This window comes from Poecilia reticulata, linkage group LG4 (assembly GCF_000633615.1).
Source record: "Poecilia reticulata strain Guanapo linkage group LG4, Guppy_female_1.0+MT, whole genome shotgun sequence".
Taxonomy (NCBI): domain Eukaryota; kingdom Metazoa; phylum Chordata; class Actinopteri; order Cyprinodontiformes; family Poeciliidae; genus Poecilia; species Poecilia reticulata.
Window position 1 is genome coordinate 29845506 of NC_024334.1, and position 20270 is coordinate 29865775.

General features: G+C 38.5%; 1 protein-coding gene across 3 annotated transcripts in view; it reads left to right on the forward strand.

Moving 5' to 3' along the window:
• The window catches only part of LOC103464064 (cytosolic carboxypeptidase 6), a 311033-nt gene that overhangs the window by 232896 nt on the left and 57867 nt on the right, over positions 1–20270 (forward strand). For 2 of the 3 annotated variants that reach the window (XM_008407872.2, XM_017304362.1), the window contains 2 exons: positions 1381–1594; positions 1731–7764. The exons of the other annotated variant lie outside the window; for it this stretch is intronic. In XM_008407872.2, coding sequence (XP_008406094.1) covers positions 1381–1594; positions 1731–1927 — 411 coding nt within the window. In that variant the 3' untranslated portion in view covers positions 1928–7764. Of the gene's footprint in view, positions 1–1380; positions 1595–1730; positions 7765–20270 lie in introns of those variants that run through there. 3 annotated transcript variants of the gene reach the window in all.

A 20270-nucleotide genomic window follows, 5' to 3' on the forward strand; every position in this document is an offset into this window, starting at 1 on the left:
TCTCAGTCCTAAGAAATGCTTGGAAGTGGCGTTTATTTTAAAACATATGGGATCCGTCAATAGCTGTTGCAGCATTTTCTTTTCATTTCAAAGAAAGGTAAAAATCATTACTAGACTGAAGTGAGGGGACAAAATGAAGTGACGTCTTTATAGGAACTGTAATGCTGGGGTCACATGGTTTTCTGCTGCAAATAGGCATAATAACATGTGTTGGCACAATGATCGTTAGCATAAAGCAGCTTCAAGTTTTCAAACCACTTAAACTGTTGGACATTTATTTATGTCACAACTCTGCACTAAGATATTTATAGTGGATTAAAACAAAATAGCACATTACTATGAATTGAAGATAAACTGATACAATGTTTACAACACATTTTCCAAACAAAAATCAAATACAGGTTCTTCTCAAAAAATTAGCATATTGTGATAAAGTTAATTATTTTCCTTAATGTAATGATAAAAATTAGACTGTCATATATTTTAGATTTATTGCAATGAATCTAAAATATATGACAGTTTAATTTTTATCATTACATTATGGAAAATAATTAACTTTATCACAATATGCTAATTTTTTGAGAAGGACCTGTATTTATTTAGGTTCTCTGAGTCAATACTTTCTATAACCAACTTTTTATCTTGAAGAAAAGCTGGTGCAATTCTTTACAGAAAATTTCAAGCTCAGACAGATCAGATTTTATGCAGCTGCAAACATGAGTCTTTTCAATAGATTTGTAAACTGGTGTAGGTTTGGAGTTTGACACCATCTTCTTGTAGATTTGGTGTACAATATTTGGTAGTTGTCTCCCCCAGCCTCCAACACGTTTTCTTCCAGAATTGCTCTGTATTTAATACCATCCATTTTCCCATCAACTCTGACTAGCATTCATGTCCCTGCTAAAGAAAAATACCCCCCATAGCAAGACGCTGCCACCACCTTGTTTCATGAGAATCAAAGATTTGATATGATTTATAACTTAGCTCTGTATAAATTTCACCCTGACCCGTCTGTGTTTATTTATCCCAGCAAAACTCTGAAATCTCCATAGAACAGCTTTATTACTGATTAAGTGCTTTTTGGAGGCCGTTGGTTGTAGCAAATTTATTTAGGGTTATTGGTGTAATGGGGGCTGAAAACTAATGCACTTCACACTATTTAGATTTTCATCTGTAACATTTGTATCCTTTTCTTTCCAGTGAAAATGTATGAATGCTTTGCTTGAAACTTTTAAAAAGTGCATCATAATTGTGTGTTTGCTGTTTTTAATTCTCCCATTCACCCAAAAACAAACCCAGCATGACTGTAATTGCTACTGCCAATGACAACATTCATTCAGTGTTTACTTAAAATCCACTTTTTACATATGTTGTCTGCAGGTACATCTGGGGGGTGGGATCTGGGTGGAGGAAGAGAAATGGCACCAGCTTCAGAGGACCCAGGGAGATTCAAAGTTCACAAAGAACCTCGCTGTGATGATTTGGGGCACTGAAACCCTTAAAAACCGTAGTGTCACGGGTGTGGCCACTAAAAAGAAGAAAGACGCCCTGCCCAAACCTCCACTGTCACCCAGCAAGCTGAAAATAGTCAGAGGTAAGCTCAGTTAAAGTCTTAACTTTAAATTTTGTTTTTAAAGTAAATAGATGAGTACGTATTTAGCAGACATCAAAAATAAGATGAGCATCTTCTCATCGGATGCACTGACCCGCTTGACTCGCTCCTTCCCCAGAGTGTCTCTACGACCGAGTGTCTCAAGAAACGGCCGACAGCGCTGAGATCACGCAGAGATTGTCCAAAGTGAACAAATATATCTGTGAAAAGATAATGGACATCAACAAGTCCATCAAGAACGAGGAGCGACGGGAGTCCAAGCTGCTAATCAGACAGACAGTCAAGATGGAGAACTTCACCTACGATGGCATATAGTGATCAACTGTCATGTCAGCGCCTTCTGCCCCGCGTGGCCCGCAGGATGTTTAGGGGACTTGCTATGGGAGGGTTGGGAACTGCTGTCACTGTTCCAAAAGCTGTCATATTTCTTTCACACAGGTCCTATCCCACCTCCCTATAGGTCGAGCGTCACGTTTATCATTTCTTTTATTGGCTGCCAGGCAGCTTTACCCACCAGCACATGAAATAGTTTGACATGAGCTGGAGTGAGTGTTTTTTTTATAAGCTTTACCAATGCGTTGATATGGAGGTGTGTGCATATGTGTCGAGAGAGCGAGATTAGATGTGATAGTTAATTTATTGTTCTGTGTCAGAACATCATTTTGAGTCCTGGAACTTTTAAAAAGTAAGATTATTCCTGTAGGTAGAGTCTTCTGATGCTGTATAATTGACGATGCTAGCTAACGCCGGGTCTTATACTGTTGGGGAACGGAGTGTCGGTACGAAATGCAAAGAATGGGACGTCAGGGTCTCGAATGCACAAGTCTTAATTAGTAACAGCCATATGACGGTTTGCTCCAAGAGATTACCTTTGAATGTGTGCTGTCTCTTTAACTCCTTTAACACATCTGCTCATGAGAAGAGGGCTTAGAGAGGATTGTTGGAAAGAATGACTCCAACTTATGAGTCAGTAAAGCTACATTTTATTTTATTTTTTTTACCTTTCATGTTAACACGTACAATTAACGTATGAGGACATTGAAGGATTGAAATATATTCAAGTGATGCACCAGTCTGACTTTTTCTCAGCCAATACCAATTTTAGTTTACCTGTTTTCCAAAACATAGTAGAGAAAACATCGAGCTTCAGGTTCTTTGACAGAGATAATTGTTTTGAATCCAACTACAAATGTAAGGTTTTTCCCATTTAAGCTTAGAGACATATTCACCTACTCTTTGTATGATTTTAAATAAATTCAGACTGAGTCAAAGTAACCGATGTTGGGGTGATGCATTTGTAGACCAAAATAAGAGTTCTTAGTTTGGGTAAACTTAATGAACAAGCAGAAAAAATCTGATTTTTTAGTATCTAACTTTGGGGTTAAATAAAAAGTGGTCAATTCTGATTCTTCACCTGTTTATTGGTGCATCTCTAATATTTCTGCGTCAGTCTTAGTCATTTGAATAAACTTGAGTCTAGAGTCGTTGCGGTACAGGCATGTTGATGCCTTGAAAGGCCTTAAATGGATTCGGCAATCTCCAGGGACATGTATGTCTCTGGGTTTTTATTTTTTTATTTTAAAAGTAAGCTGTGATTGTAAATGTTTTGTAAGCTGAAGTGATGAAGCTTCACCTGCACTTTGCTGTGAGAATGTAAGAGTTGGCCAGGTACTATTATTATGTGTGGTTTGCACCGTTCGATTGAGGTGAACCAGACTAGCGGCCAGGTGAAAGTCAGAGCACAGCTCTGCGCAGTCCAGGTCATCTTGTTGTGAAAGCTGTGGGTAAAGCTGTCTGCGGCACTATTTTGCTTTTCTTTTCTTTTTTTTCTTCTTCTTTTAAGGTTGTCTGGCCCTGCTGAGTCCCATCCTAACCCTCTCTTCTTTTTAGTCACACCACTGGGGAAAATAGTAAGGTTGCTCCAGTGACAATTTCCTCTGAGCTATGCCATCAAAAGTTTTCAAATGTTCTTTTATCGTGTATGTTTATATATATATATATATATATAGGATTTTTCTCTCCTCTTATATTGTTTTGATCTGAAACGGTTTGCGTGGCTGTCTGCAGGCTGGAACTAAATGCTGCAGATTGAAATCTCAACTGTGACCTAGCTGTGGCTAACTGTGAATCTACTGCAGAGCTGCCCATCAAACTTTTCTCCTCTTCACACTCGTAATTCCTGGATGTCTCTCAGTTTTTCTCTCCATTTTTTTTCGTTTTTTACCGTTTGTCTGTCTTGGTTTGTGTCATATCACAACTTCATATCAGCCTTTCGTTAAGCTACTTTATGTTCCAAATGGCATAGAAACAGATGCATATGTCTGCCAGAAAAGTTGGTGACATAATTTGGTTAGTTGTATCACAGTTTAAAGGTTCTGATCATATTTGATGCAGTGTTTTCCATGTTGTATTTCTTATCCATCTGTTTCCTGTTTTTTTGTTTTTTTACTTTGTTTTTTTATATGAATCATTGGCTTTAAGATAGTTGTTGTATCCAAATGTTGATCAGTTGAGTCTACCAACAGAAAACAAATCCACCTCATTCATAGCCAAAGTTATCCCATAGGAACGAGAGAGAACGGGTTTATTTCAGAGCCTGTAGATTAGAACAACATTGTGATATTTGGTAAACCTCCCTTTAAATCAGTGAAAATCTCTATTCTTAAACTGTCGGGCTCTTAAATATCAAGATGCAGTAATTATCAGCTCATATGTTTTACATTGAATGCACTTTAAATTTTACTGCAATTTCTTCAATTTTAAACCATTGTTTGTCATAATAGTTTTATGTTTGGGCCTGACTGTCATTTTTTATTCTCATGAAGCACCTTATGACATTTTGGTTTCTATTTCTTATCATTAAAACAAAATTGAATTATTAGAATGACTCTGGCAAAGCCATCGCCCCATAATAAGCTTGGTAAGTTCAACGTTTAGCTGTAAGATTTATTAGGTCTGCAGATTCGTAAAAATTGACGTTGAGACTGGAATCAGCTACTCCATTATTTCCTACTGGACATTAAGCCGCGACCTTGGCAGACTGGCAAGCAACAAATAAGTTAGTTTAAAACAGCAATGTCCAGTTTAAATACTTGACCTTTGACATGTTTAAGATTACTGGAAATTGTGCTTTAGCTCAACACATCTACATGCTTTTCACATGTACAAATATTACTTGTATAGAGTTCCAATGGAGTATTTTTTACAACTGAGTTGTAACTGTGAGGACTGAATGATGAAGCTGATAAAAGTTGAATGCAGACTGAGGAATCAGCTGGGTTTGCACAAAAAAATGGCCCATGCAAAAGTATTGAGGCTTAGTGAATAACAAAGTCACGCAATGGTGACAGTTGTCTTTTTTTTTTCTTTTTTTTTTTGTGTAAACCAGAGTCCCCTTTTTTATTTTGTTTATTCTATGTACAAAGTAAGATGCGGTTCACATGTTGGAGCGTGTATTGAAAATACTTGCAATTTAAAAGGAACAAAAAAAAAGAAAGCTTTCTGCTGTGCAAAGCCACCTTACTGAAATTCAGATGCTGTTGTTGTGTACTGTGTTTGTGTTTCTTTGTTGTTCGATGCCAAAAGAGGGCGTGGTTGTAACGATGCTTAAAGAGAGCATTTATAGAGCTATTACATCATCGTTTTGAAAGGCTGGTTTCCTGGAGAGAGATTAAAACCTATAATCCCTTAACTAAAACCATCTTCAGTGGATGAAAGCTGTACCATCGCAGATTTAGCCTAATCTGCGATGACACGGCCAATCTGACAATAGAGTACCAGAAGTTTTGGCAGCCAACTCGTAAACGTACCGTGCATATTACACAACCTGGAATAGAGAGTCATGGATATTTTAGGCTAGTTTGACTCTGTAATACAACACACCACCATAGCAGCAGCTCTAGGAAGGAAACCTGCTGGATATGATCCTCTTTTTGTGCCACTTCTTGTTCCTTACTCACCTGCTTTATGGCTTACGCTGTGAATACCTGTCAGGAGCTTCTCAAAACGATGGGGCTTTGTTTTAGTTTTTCATAGTTCGATTGAGGAAAGAGTGATCCGGGTTTTTAAGCTTCACTCTGTTGAGCAAGATGGATATCTTGCAGTTTGCAGAGCCATACTGTTAACCAGACATATTACTGTTTGAGCCTCAGATACAATATAAAACAAAAAAAAATACAAAGATATACATTGTTAAGCATATATTTTTCTTAAAAGTATCAGTAACTTTGTATACGATCCACAAACCGGTTCTACTTCATCCAACTTCACCGTCCTACCTCATTGTTACTCTGGTGTTTGTCTGTAAATGTAAACTATATGTGTGTATATTATAAAAAAAAACAAAAGAAATCTATAGGAAAAGGTATAGCTGGTTGCTCTCAACATGTACAGCGTATAAAACACCTCAATACACAAATATCATTCTTAAGCAAAATCCGTTTTCTTATCTGCTTAAAGATGCTGCTGTAAAGGGGGTTTCTGTGTGAGGGGGTTGTCTCTGAACATATAAATATGGAAATATATCTTTGCTCTTTGCTATGTTGTGCAGTTGATCGATGGTTGTGTTCTGTCTCTGTATTGCAATCTGAGATTTTTACTGGTTGACGGTGCTACCAGCAAACAGTTTGAGAAAAACAAAAACTGATCTACCGGACCTCAAATGGTGCTGTTTTTCTATGTTTTTAATCGTCATACGGCTCTGTGTTATTCAGGTGTGTTAACCGCCGCTATCCCCTCAACTAATCAAAATCCTAAAGCCAAAATGTTTTCGCAAGGCTGGTAACCCTGCTATTACTGTATCAAAAATATATGCTATCCATCCAAATATTGTAGATAGTAGTAATATTCTCAGTTTCAGAAGTACCTCAGACGTTGTTGATTTTAAGTGGGTGCATCTGCTTCTGTCAGTTTCCTTTTGTTGCAGTGTGCTTTTTCCAGAAATATGCATTTCTACTGGTTAGATCAGGTTAACTTCATAGATGGTACATGGTTAAGGGAGCAGTGTGCGTTACAGTAGCAAAGACCCTCGGCAAAACCATATTCCACTTGGGTCAACCTTGCGTTGTGTTTCAGGGTCCATTTGTATTCAAGGTTTTTACCACACCCATATAAGCAGAAATTAGGAATGTGTAAAGAAAAACGTAAATGGGGCTTTATCACACTTGTTTTGTTTACTTTGTCAGTCATAACGGTTGATTTTTCCTTCACCTTCTCTGTATTTCTCTGTGTATCTTTGTAAATGCTTTCCTTCAGTTTTATATCTCTGGATCTTCTCTTCGCAGAAAGTGCTTTACATCCTCTTATATCCTGCCCCTCCCCCGACCCGCTGCGCTTCAGTGTTTGTTTTCTGCGCCAAAAGTGTTTGAGACATGTTAGTACACGTTTCGTTTCTGTCTTCTTAAACTTAACTTTGTCATGCTGACGCCTCTCTACTGTGAGTAACATGTGTTCTTAGACACAGCAGCTGGTTTTCAAGGAAGCACTTTTAAGCCATTCTTTGGACTGTTTTATAACGGTTAGCAGTGAGCTTTCCTCCGGCCTGCGGGGAGAGTTGAGCCCAGAGAGAAGTTGTGTTTGTAGTTCCTATGCAGGTGTAGAATAACTAACCTGGTACCACATCACTGTTGGGATGGAGGGCCAACCACCGAGGTAAAGAGCGGGAGAGAACTGAATGTGACTGCACAGCCTTGAGATTGAGTCAAATAGGACAATGGCGATATGACAAATCTGTACTGAACTATTATTACGTTTAAGCTCTTTAATTTGAATTAAACTGAGCTATACAGGGCTGCTTGGTATACCTATCTGTAGAATTTAATGCATTGCAGTTGTAGTTGGGGAAAGACAGGGTTTCTACTTTATGGAGTATTTATTGTTGGTATAATAATGTGAAAAAAAAAAATCTCAAAACTCTTACAGTAAACACTTCCTCTACCTTATTGTAGCCTCCCAGCGGCAAACCACATTTACAGAAAATCTCATAAATATAAACGATAGAGTGTACATGTCTTCGCTAAACCGGCCACACCTCTGCTATGCGAGCAACTCTTTGACGCTTAGCATCCTGTTCTGTGTTTTTTTTCTCTTGCTGCATTCAGGAACACCTGTTTAAATGTATAGATAAACAGAAATAAATCAAGACTTTTATTCTATCAGCACAAACCTCTCGTCTTGCTTTTTGTGTGTGTCATTTCCTGCCACAGAGTTTAGGCTTGTTATGCCTGTTGTTCTGTTACTGGTACAATTATTTAGCTCAAAATGTTAAAGTTTGTTTCTAAAGTTAATTTTATTCCTGTTCATTCCTGCTTTGTTCTACTGCAAACAGAATAAAGGCAACAATTAATCATAGGGCCAACACATAAAATGTTGCCTTCTGAGGTTTTGTAACCTCACATGCATCGTTTTTCACTTTGTGTAGAAGCCAGAAATTAAATACCTTGCAATTGTATTCATACTCTTTTATCTTTTCCACTTTTTGTCACATTACAACCATAAACTTCAAAGTATTTTATTGGAATGTTACGCAATACAAGACAAAGTTGTAGATAAATGTCAAGTGGAAGGAAAAATATGTGGTTTCATAGATGAAAAATTGTGCCATGCATTTGTGTTTAACCAGTTTTACTCTAATTGGTAAATATAACCTGCCTTTTAGTAATAATTTTATGAATAAAACTGTCCTGGGAGTTTTATTTTAGAAAAGACTTAAGTACTACAGCAGACCGGTCAGTGGAGGTTATATCTCAACCTACATACATCTGACAGAGTAATGCTCTATCCATCGAAAAATACATAGATAAAGGCACAACTGCAATCCTGCCAAAACGAAGCAGTTTAGCTAAATTGACGGATGAGGAGAGCATTAATCGGAGAAGCAGCTGAGACCACCAGGATAAGTCCAGAGGAACCGCAGAGCGCAGGAAGGGCAGAATAACTAGGCGCTTTCTGCACAATTCCAGTATTTATTGACGAGTGAAAAGTGGAAATCAATTCTTGAAAGAAAGCCATCAGATGTTTCATTTGAAATGTGCCACCAGCCATCCTGAGAACACCAATTCATTTCTAATAGAAGAAGGTTCTCTGGTCCAATGAGTCCAAAATTAAAATGTCAGCTTACATCTCATATGCATGGTGGAAAGCTGACTTTGCAAATCAATGAATACACAATTCTGACAGTGAAATGTGGGAGTGTTATGTTGTGGGGAAGCGTCAGCTGGTTCTGAGGAGAGGGTTAGAATTGTTAGCAAGACGAATGATGCTAAATGCAGGGACATTTTGGACAAAGAGGTGGAGAGCTCCACCTCGGCAGGGTCTCTTGGTAGCACTGAGTGTTACTCTGAACGTCTGAAGGCAAGAAGCCAAAATGCTGAAAAGAGAAACACTAAATCTCTGTTGAAAGGGATCAATTCAGAAAGGAGATTTTGGTGATGAGCAAAACTGTGGGAACCTTCAGATCATGGTGGTGTGTGCTGCCAGCTTTTTGCTACAGGCATATTTTCATTTGTTTGCTTACGTAATTTGGTATAATTTTGTCGTTAACTTGATAAATAAGCCCAGTACGATATCAGAAGCGCTGATTTTGAAACATTAGCTGGTGCTGAACTGGAGTCAGTAGTGGCCATCAGTCTACCCACCTCAGCAGCTCAGTGAAGCAGCCCCCTGATCAGAGTGTGCAGTGTTTGCTTCTGGTCATGAAATGTGCATTGGTAACTGGTTAAATAAGACATATAATAATCTTACAGCCAAGGTTTAAACTGGGTATTTTTTGATGTTCTCTGGTGTCACGAGCAGTAATTAGAACTCCCACTAGCTACAGCTATTCATAGTGTTTGTTTATGTGATATGTCTTTACAAATTAGTAGGTTGTGGAAACACCTAAACGTCTGTTTTCCATGAATTCATCCACGTTGAAAACTGCGATCTTATATCATCCCGGCTTTTCAAGTGCAGCTCTGGTGATAGATCCAGCTTTGTTTGCCAGGCTCAGCCGTGGTTCATGTTTGATGACCTCTAACGTTATTTTCTTTTGAGAATTCTGATGTTGCAGCTCTAGTGTTAAGTGATGATAATTATAAAGTCTGACATTTCGCAATGTACAGAGTTTAAAGAGTAAAATGTTTCGGACTGGTAATGAAATGTCCAAACTCAAAGTCAATTGCTGAGGTCATGAGCTGAGTGTTTATTCAGTACTGGATATATATCGGGAAATACAGAACATTTAACCCAATGTTTTCAAAGCAACACCCTCCAGTACAATAGGCGTGCACTGAAATTCATAGATTAAACATTAAAGTGTTTGTAAAATACGTTGGAAGTTTCTGGTTGTGACATATTGTGAAAAAGAAAAATTGCTCTGAATACTTTTCCAGACTTTGCTGGGTTTCAAACCAGAAACCCTGATCCAGGAAATGTTGGGACAGAATAGATACAGGTATCTACGCAAAATAGTATAACTATATATCAGAAACAAAATAATACACTTTTTACATTTTAAGAAAATATTGCATCTTGAAGCTGTTCTATATTCATCACCCTGACTGCTAGTGCAAATAAAGCAAACAAACCCTTCTTGTAATTGCTGGTCACATTTTCTCACTGGTGCATCGATGATTTGTCTTCAGTGGTGAACTCTTTGAAATTGGAAGGCCTGCTTGCCATCACCCTCATCTTTAGTTCCCTCCAGAGATCCTCAAAGTCAAATTGAGAGTTAATTTCAGAGTTTTACAATTCTGAGATGTTAATATCACTTCAAGTCAGGCTATTGGTAAAATAAAAAGATTACTTTAAACCTAAGCCTACCAGAAGTATAATTAATTTTTGTGCGCAACTTTGAGGCAGTCAAATAATGGCAGCAAAGTTTTCATTTCAAATTCTCCGATGCTTCAAAGACAGTTCGTAGAGGCTGTGCCTGTTGCTCCCTTACACATTTTCATTAGTCTGAAGTCTTCAAAGAAAGCAGTAACTTCATTTTCACAGATGGTATTTTCATCTCACTCTGTATTTTAATCAGTTTAACCTGGTCAGTAACTTAAAGCAAAAACCTATTTCAGACCTCGAATGTGTTATTTTAACTTCTGAATACATCCTAACTGAAGTCGAAGGAGTTTTATTATTTTTTAAATTGTGGCTCTGTGCGCTGAAAGGATTTCATAAAACCTTGGTGACCCCTCGGTTAATGCAGACGTCTCAGTTTTGGAAACCCGGTAAACTTTTAATTTAATTCCCGAAAGTGAAATTATGGTTTCAGATTGTCAGGTGGGTGCCTGGATTTTACTTTTCCAACGTGTCATCCAGGAGAAGAGCACATCCATTAAACCTCTCAGTATCTTTTTAGGCCATATGTTTTACAATAGATGTGTAATATGCACAGAGTTCCTAATCAGTCTGCAAAGGTTTTATCTTTAACTATTTCCCTGGTATGTAAAAACAAGTGTATGGGGAAAAATGTATTTTGGAAATGTCCTGTTGTCTAAATATAAAAAAAAAAATCAAAATGTCCTTCCATTTCTTCGTCCACCCATCATTTATCCATTCTTCTGTCCATCATCAATTGGTTTGTCCAGCATCCATCAATCCAATGATCATCCATCCGTAAACCTGTCCAGCTCTCCTTTCAGATATCCATCCTTCCACCTTCTTATCCATCATCTATTATTTTTTTCTATCCAGCCGTACATCATGTCATCGTACCTCCTTAGGAAAACTTCCTTTCCATCCATTTTTCCGTTTATGATTGTTCATCCATCTACCCATCTGTCTTTATCCATTAATCCATGTGGAGCTACATCCACACATACATACATATTCAAAGCCTGGCCAAACTAGAGACTTTCTTGACTTACTGCAATCGTAAACACGTTTGTATGACGTAGAGGAGAACATCGGGGCCGTCAATGTCTGCCTTCACAGCAGCATGGCAGACCTGCTGCTAACTGCTGTATTTGGTCTTGTATCTGTCATGAGTCTGGCCTCCCTCTCTGCGCTCTATCTAGCCTATTACATGTCTAAACCATATTGCGGTATCAGCTGAGCAGCATGAAAGCGAGATAAGGCAGAAATGGAGTGTTGGCATATCAGATCGGTTGTAACACGGCCGGTTTGTGGAGGCTTAAATTTAACACGCGCCTCATCGTTGAGTCCCGGATTTGGATGAGTCTACATTGGAAATGGATGAAGATGCAGCCACTGAAGGCTACTTCCTAATCCTTTGCTTGTAAAGTGCCCAAGCGTCACTCAACTCTCCCGCCCTCCTCCGGTCCCAGTCCACTCCCTCTTCTTGCACACTGATGCATTTCCATATATTATTGCTTCTGTAAGCAAGAGTGTCGTGAGCCCAGGCTTTTCCGACTGCCCAAGGAGAATTCTCAATGTCATTATCGCCAAAGGCTGCCACATGTCTGTAATGTATTACCACCCGCCTTTATTGACAGCGCGATGATTCAGTGGTGGCGATGATGGATTAGTGCTGGATGGGTCAGGCTGGGCTGGGCTGGGCTGGGCTGAGTTGGTCCAGACTGGGCTGGGCTCTGCAGCCTCTGCAGCTTGCCTTTCTGTCGCATAAACACCATCTACACTGCAGCATTCAGTTAAATGGGTTGTATTAATGTCACACATGCAATTTTTTTTTTTTTTATCGCTTTCTAGAGCTTCATGGAACATCGAGTCATCTAGTCCATCTTTTGTGTCTGGTTGCATATGAGTTGTAAATGTTAGTAGACAACGTTTTCTGTTTAATAGGAACATGGAATTGCTTTTGTTACCTTGTGGAAGGAGGATTAGAGAGGATGTATGCTACATGCGACCTTAGTTTGTCAAAAGATATACACACACAATTTGGATCAAGGCCACTAAGAACCACAATTTTCATTTGAAATAGAACATTTACTTTAAAAAAAAAACAGCCACTGGTGCTGAACTACGTTCATTCAATAGTCACCAACTAGGAAAACTCGCAAGCTTTTCATTAACTCCACACAGGCTTGTTGTTGTTCAGTGTAATTGTGGTTTTTCTACAGCCTCACTTCAAAGAGATAAATGACATTAGTCTTAATTTCTTACTGCTTCCTGCAGCAGCTAACCGCCACAACTGCTGCTCTTAATCTTCCAGATCTCAGCAGAGAGAAGAAATACACCCAGTGTCCTTGGTAGAGCACGTTTACCCTATGAGAGCAACGCCATTCAAGCAAATTGTGCAACGTAGAAATTATTGCACATTTAAAAGTCTAATTAGAATGCATGATAAATATTTAGTGTTGTTCATGAGCCTGTCTTTTCATTTATTTTATTTTACTTTTGGGGATCACTGCGGCGCGCGTTAAAAGTAATCTTGAGCTTAGACAAATATAACAAGAAGAGAGGCGTGAATAAGATAGAAATCTTCCCAAAGTAAATATAAGAAACAAACTGTTGGGCCTAAAAAGATACATCCAGGAAATGAATAACATCTTAATCTCAAATATGTTAGAATGACACAGACCACTGAAAGAGGCATCATTCTTAAAATCATCTTAATGTAATTCAGTTGTTCTATGCAGCACTAAATCTGAAGGAGAAAATTTAATCTCAAAATATTTTACAATGTTGGTTCCCAGCCCCTGTTTCAGAAGACCCCACCTGTTCTGCCTGTGTTAAGTGTTTCCCTGCTGTTGTAGAAATTGTTTGAATAAATGGGTCAATTAAAAGGTTTCTGCAGAACGTGATGATACACTGCAGAAAGACGGCATTCTTCTAAGACCTGCAGGACAGCACTGGGGAACGTACAGCTGCAAATCAAATCCATACAGAATCCACATTAGGTTAACTTTGCTCCAATACCGTTCAGTCATATAGCAACACTTAGACCCATTTACCTGCAGTGCAATTCAATACCAGTTATAATTCAGTGCCGTCAAAGTCAGCTTAGCATTTAATTTATTTTGATAAAAACTTGTCTATTTGGGGAAACCCCCATAACTGAATTGAGTCATTGACTTTACAGCAATACATGTTCCTGAGCAATCATGTGGCAAAAGTGGGAAGGAGGAGGAGAAATACAATTTTAAGAGAAGCACTGAGGCAGAAGTTGTTGCATGTTTTGGGATGAACAACAAAAATTTACGTAGTTGATGGCAGCAATAGCTTCTTTAATTGTTTTGTCCAGCACAACGCAGTACCTAAATCCAGGATAACTTCTACAGAATAAAGAAAAATCTAAATGTTAATAATCCATAAATGTAGACAGGTTATCTGTCCAACAGGTTGTAACTGGGAGCTGTTTTAATGGAAGTGGAATCTGAAAAATAAAAGTTAATCTTGCAGTCTGAAAGTAAAATGTTCTGTCGGGAACATGTAGAACAACCAGGTGTCAGTTTTCAGACGGACCTTTACAATTCAGGGTTTTAAATCTAACAAGAAATATTAGGAATCCTTCTAGCAAGCGCAGTGCTGAAAAATCAAGTTAATGTATCGACCTTACACAGATACATCCCTGGAGTTTAGGAGAATTTTCTTTCCGACTGACTCATAGGGCAGAGTTAAGTGGTTTAACAACCAATAAAACACTTTCCTCTGAAAATAGCAAGGTACACGAAAAATGAGTGAACATTTCTAAGGAAAAACTTTTAGACACCTTCAAAATATGTGAGCAAATACCAAACGAGGCCATGTTCAATGATTAGAAGAAGCTCTGGCTCCCCGCAAGAAAAATGTGAAGCAAAGATGGTGCCTTAAAGCCTCGGCGCAGTGCTGGAGAAGAGATCTCAAATATTGTTTGACTGCGTTAATTAAACCCTTTCCCGAATTTAACCAAGAAACGTAGCTTTTCTGTAGACGACAGCGTAGCGCTGATGATTTCTGTTTTTCACATGACTAATAAGTTGGCTTTCTTCCTCTCTTCACCTGCCTGTTAAAAGATTGTAACCGAACTGATAAGATATGCTACCACATCTTAGCTGAACATGCTAATTTTCCCTCTGCCTTCAGCCTTCTTCAGAGGTCCTTATCACTGATAGGTGCTTAGTTGCTGCTTCAGTGATAAAAAAATAAATAAAAAAAACCTGACAAATGTTGGACTTTATCACCCCTTCTGGGGGGTGAGCACAAAACTACCCTCTCTTAACATAAATACACACTCTGATACACACTCGTACATGCCCCATGTATGCAGAGCTGCTCACCCGCATGCATACTTAAACACAGAACATCCAAATGGCCTTCTATTAATGCAGATGGCTCCCCCAATTAACAGGATTCAAAGCGATGATGAATTTTTCATTCTCTGAACATTTAAGCTAATTATGGCCCAAATGAAGCAGGTTCCAGTGAATCACCGTGGCAGGGAGTGCCAATGGCAGCCAATGTCACTGTCACAGTGCCACTCCACGGCACCTCCCTAATCACTACAGCTGCTTAATATTCAGCTCCCACTGCTCTCATGTCGCCTCTATCCTTCCTGACTCACCTCTCCTCTCTTCATACATTTTTTCCCCTCCTCCTTCTCGCTCCTCTGTGTCTTGTAACTTTTCCTTCCCTCTCACTCCGACTGTCCTCACCCCCGTCCCCCGCCGTCTCCCCCGCGCGCCTTTGTTTCCTGATGCCTCTCACTGTAGAGCTGTTGTTTAAAATGGAAATCAACTAATTGCACTAATAGCATTTTAATGATAATTTAATGTAGGAAATAAAGCTTGTTACAAGCTAAGCAATTTTGTTGGATTTCAAGGGCAATCAATCTGTGTCCGATACAATCTGCTCACCTCCTTGATGACGGGCCCATGATGTCAAGTGTGTTTTCACTCATGCGAGCTAACGACGTTCACGTCAGCATCTATAGGGGTGCAAAAATCACCTCAAATAAGAGGAAGGACTTCATCAGCGTATACATGAATCCCCCAATGCAAAATACAGTCTGTCGGCTTGACGACTGGGAGTTTAACTTTAACCGTGTGCTTTGGTGAGATGAGATTAAGATTGAGCTTTTCCAGAAAAAAAAAAAAAAAAAACGTTCCTGGTGAGTCTGGCATGAAGCAAAGGATTAGTGTGCGCAAAAGCATCTAACACCCGCTGTAAAGGACAGACCCGTAGCATCTGTGACACTTTGGGCCTGTTTCTCTTCTAAAAGGTCCATTTGAAATTTGTTTTAGTTCGCAGAATTGTGAACACTGTGAAATACCAGCAGATTTGTAATAAAAAGAGGATGGATTCTGCCAGGAAACTGAAAATAGTGTTATTAAAAAAAAAGATTATAACAAGATCTCAGTAAACATATCTGAGCTAAAAGCCTTTATGCCTGGAGCTTAGACAGTCAAAGTGATTTGTGCAGATAAATACAAATGCTAGTCCTTTTCCACGGATACGTTACAGAGAAAATGACTAATCAGGCACAATTTGGGCAGTGTCACATAAGGGTTTATTTACTTTTGTTGCCAGTTGTTTAGACATTAATTTGTATGCGAGTTAATTTGAGGCGACGGGAAATTTACACTGTTATTCAAGCTCTACACTGACTGTTTTACCTTGCATAAAAGTGTGACACGTTCACTGTCCCATAAAACAATACTAAAAACATACTTACAAAACAGTAAGACAATTAAGTTTTACACTTTCTACACATCTTTTCTGGGTGTGTCAAAAAAATGTGAAGGACCATATAGCATTCAGTGCATGTCATTAATCCTCATTATTAAAAATGAGTGTTAATTGTTGTAATTACAAGTTTTCCTCCAGAATTTGCATGTTATTTTTAATTTGAACATATTCACTTCAGCTGCGCATTTTAAAAATTGTCAGATACCATTAATTGTAAGCTGTATTTTGGTTTTATTGTTTTTTGATTTGTCTTTTTTTTAGTAAACAAAGAATTGAGCACTGAAAGTATACACTGAGTTTATAGAAGCTGTGCCTCGTAGCTTTGCTTTTGTTGTGATTGATTTGATGCAGTTCTACTTTAGGACGTTGCTTCTTTTCATCATAAGGTCTGATATGAAACCAACCTAATGCCTTGTGGTTATTCCTGCCATTTCCTTTGTTTGTTGTCGCCGTGGCTTATAATCAATTCTCTTTGAGAAATTAACATACCTGAGTTGTTTAATGTCTGTTTGTCTGAGTGAGTCATTGTTCTCTGAACAGATTAGATTTCCTCCATAATCCCTCATAATCAAAGATGAATAGATCCTTTTTGCATTTGGACTTCTCTGCATATTTTTTATCAGCCATGCCCCCCTCAGACCAAACAAATTAAAAATGATGAGGAGCTCATGCTAGAAAGAGAAAGACAGAAAGTGCCCTGAGAAAGAAAAACTATTTAATTTGTCTTTTATGTTCTCTCAGTGGTCATTTAGCAAGCCTCTTTATTTAAATGGTAATGTGAAGCTGACTAAACGGACGTGGCGAATCAGCCGGAGCAGGAGGGGCGACTTCAGAAAAGTTCTGGGAGTTTATCTGAATTTTTCTCTCTGTCGGGGAGAGCCAAGCAGGGTTTGGAGCTGATTGAGCAATAAGGTGACTTCCCGGTGTTGGGCTGTTACATTTAGGTGTGAGAGATTACCACATTCTTAGCAAATCTGGGCAGAACGCTTTCCAATGCCCTTTCCGTATGAAATGCATGTGGACTGAATGGAGAGACACAAGCAGGTTCACAGGCAGGTATGTTTAATCATACCTGGTGATACTGAGACTGTAGGTAATTATCAAAATCAATATGTATAACATCGATGGCTGATTACTTTTATGTTTTTGAACACAGAGCAAAAATTATTCTGAGATTATTGGAGAATAAGATCTGTGGAATGAATCGTTATGTTTTGCCCCTGTTTTAACACAGATTACTCATGTTGCTGTTGATGGGCGTTCACCTCTCAGTACTTTTAGACCTGTCACGATAACAAATTGCGATAAACGATAATATTTTTTGAATACCAGTTTAAACTAATGTAATGGTAATGACATAATAAAGCAAGCACATCCTGCCAAAAATACATACACTTCATTTTCAAAAAAACACATAAAACTGTAACTTTAAAAAAATAAAATAAAATGGATTCTCAGTCTCTGTTAACAAAAAATGCACTTGAATTAAAACAACATGAAAAAAAAAGTGGAAATAAAAACTAGATTCAATCAAAAGAGTACAGATTATGAAGTCTGCACACTGCATTGCTCTTCAATAATCATTACCTTTAGATAGAGAAGATGGGCAAATCCGACTACCTGATGTAATAGTTCACTCCTCCCGTATGCTAAGGAAATGAAGAAGATGGAAAAGGCAACCGGAGTTGAGCCTTTTTTCATCCAGTGTCATCAATAGAGAGAAGGGCAGAAAGAAACGATAAAGCCAATAAATTAAAATGAGGTAGATAATTTTTATTTATCATGCGATTAATTGATTTATTGTTTATTGCGACAGGCCTACTTATTATGTGTACTGTCTGGTTTAGTGGTGGTTCTTGCATGAAGGGAGCCGGGGTCATGCCCTTCCTCTCCAAGTCAAAACAGTCAGCAGGTAGCAAGATAAGATTTCTGCTTATTTCAGCTCTGTGAATCACAAAGTCAAATCGTTTCCCTTATTGCACCCACAGTAACTGGAGTCACTCCCATTTCTGTGCAGCGTAAAACGCCTGAAAAGCACCAACCTGGCCTTTCAAACTGGAACTGCAGGCTCATTATGTCTTCTCGTCTCAGATGCTCTTTCTGCTTGAAAGTGCAGTGTCATGTTGAATTTCTTGCAACTGTTCTCAAAATTGCACTGAACTTGCAATTTACTTTGACTAGGTTTCTGACGCCACTAACAATGGTGACAGATTACCTTGAGTTTTATCTCACATTAACCCAGTTGACGATGATAATTTCTGACAACTTTGTTGGAGGCGGGTTCAGTTCCTCCAGGTAAGGGGTGGCAGTACCTGACAAGTCCACTGGATTGTTTCACTGGTGGCTTCATGTCAACTCACAAATGTCATCTCAAGGCAATTTACAAAAGAAAAAACTCAGTTCAGTAGAATCCTACATAACAGGTCAATGTCATCCCTTAGTAGATCCTGGTTATTACACAATGCAGTCAAGTTCAGTTTATTATTTAAATGGATTAAAAAGTTTTCTGTCTAAGGAAACCCAGCAGATCGCATCAAGTCACTCCTGGACAAGCACTTAAACAATTGCTTGTGTTGTTGACTTTACAGCAATCCCTCAAACTGAGCAAGTATGCAGCAACAGCGGAAAGGAAAAACTCCCCTTTAACTGGAAGAGACCAGCAGAACCAGTGTTAGTGTGAATCTGCCACCTGCCACGACCGACTGGGGGTTTGAGAAGACAAAAGAAGCAGGAAAACTGAGCCAGCAGTACTTTCTGTACACATTAAAAGTAAAAAGTTAATAGCAGCTTTAGCCCTTTTTAACTGTAGGTAATGTTTTTTTAGCTCACTATGTAGTGTACTATTCAAACATTTGGCATTTTCAGTTGCTGACCTGAGCTTACTTGGTATGCTGCTACTCTAACTTTGGATAAATATTGCTAAAAATTCACAAATGCAACAATTCTCCTCACATCCCAGCTGGTAAGCAGTTTTTCTTCTTCTTGTCAATCCCGAGTTACAGGATGTGAGAAATTATTAGCCCAAAGTTAGAACTAAGAAAAAACATTTAATCGGATACAACAAATGTTGGCAAAGTAAGGAACATGTCAAGGTTTCCTTTTGTACACATTATTTTCACACATGCATTTCTCAAAATACTTGTTATGAGATATTTAATAGCTTTTCATATGACACTGATTGTTTCTATTTGAATACTTGAGTAGATAAGCTCCACTGATAAAGTCTACTGAGTAAAATCATATTAATGTCATAAAACTCGATGCCTGTTAAAACATTCAAAACGTGTAAAAGCCGAATCAATCAGAGTTAGAAACTCCAATGTTTCCAGTGTATTCTTGTATTACCCTCCTGGTGGTTATTTATGCAATATGTAACTAGAAATACTCATTGCATAAACATGAAGTATTGCTGCACTCAAGTAGTGTTCAAAATGCTAAAACAGTCAGCAACTCCTGTCCAATAGTTGATCCCCTTTAAAGTGAACCCGGCATTCATCTGCTTCTGTCTTCCTATGAGAGTTTCTGCTAATCATGCAGGCACCAATCAAAACAAAACTACATCATAGAAAAGTTGTTGTTTAACTTTTAGTGGACAAAGAATGTTTTTTAACAATAGGATCGAACAGCAAAGTAAAGAATATTAGCATAATACAATATCCCAACATGCGAATCTGAGTAAGTTAGACTATTTGTTCTGGTGCAGCTGGAGTTACTTTTTGGGTTGTATAAAACCAAGCTGCACAGTCTTTGTTTGCTAAATGCAGAAACAGAATTACTGTGTTTAACAGCCCAAACTGATATTGATGTTTCTTTAAAATGTCTGCTCTGCTCCATCAACCTTGAAGTCCTTACACAACTCTGTTTCTAAGTGTACTTATCGCTGTGACGGGATTTGTGGCTGAAGACCAAACTGACACCTGTCTCCCCTGCTCAGTGTCAATGTGAACCCCCTTGTCAATGGCTATGAGTTACACACACACACACACACACACACCTATACAGGTCCCGGTGAATTGTAAGGACAATTTTTCCGAACCAGTCACAGTGGTGAATTATGGGAGCACCCCTTTCCACTTGCTCTACAGACCGGCTGAAT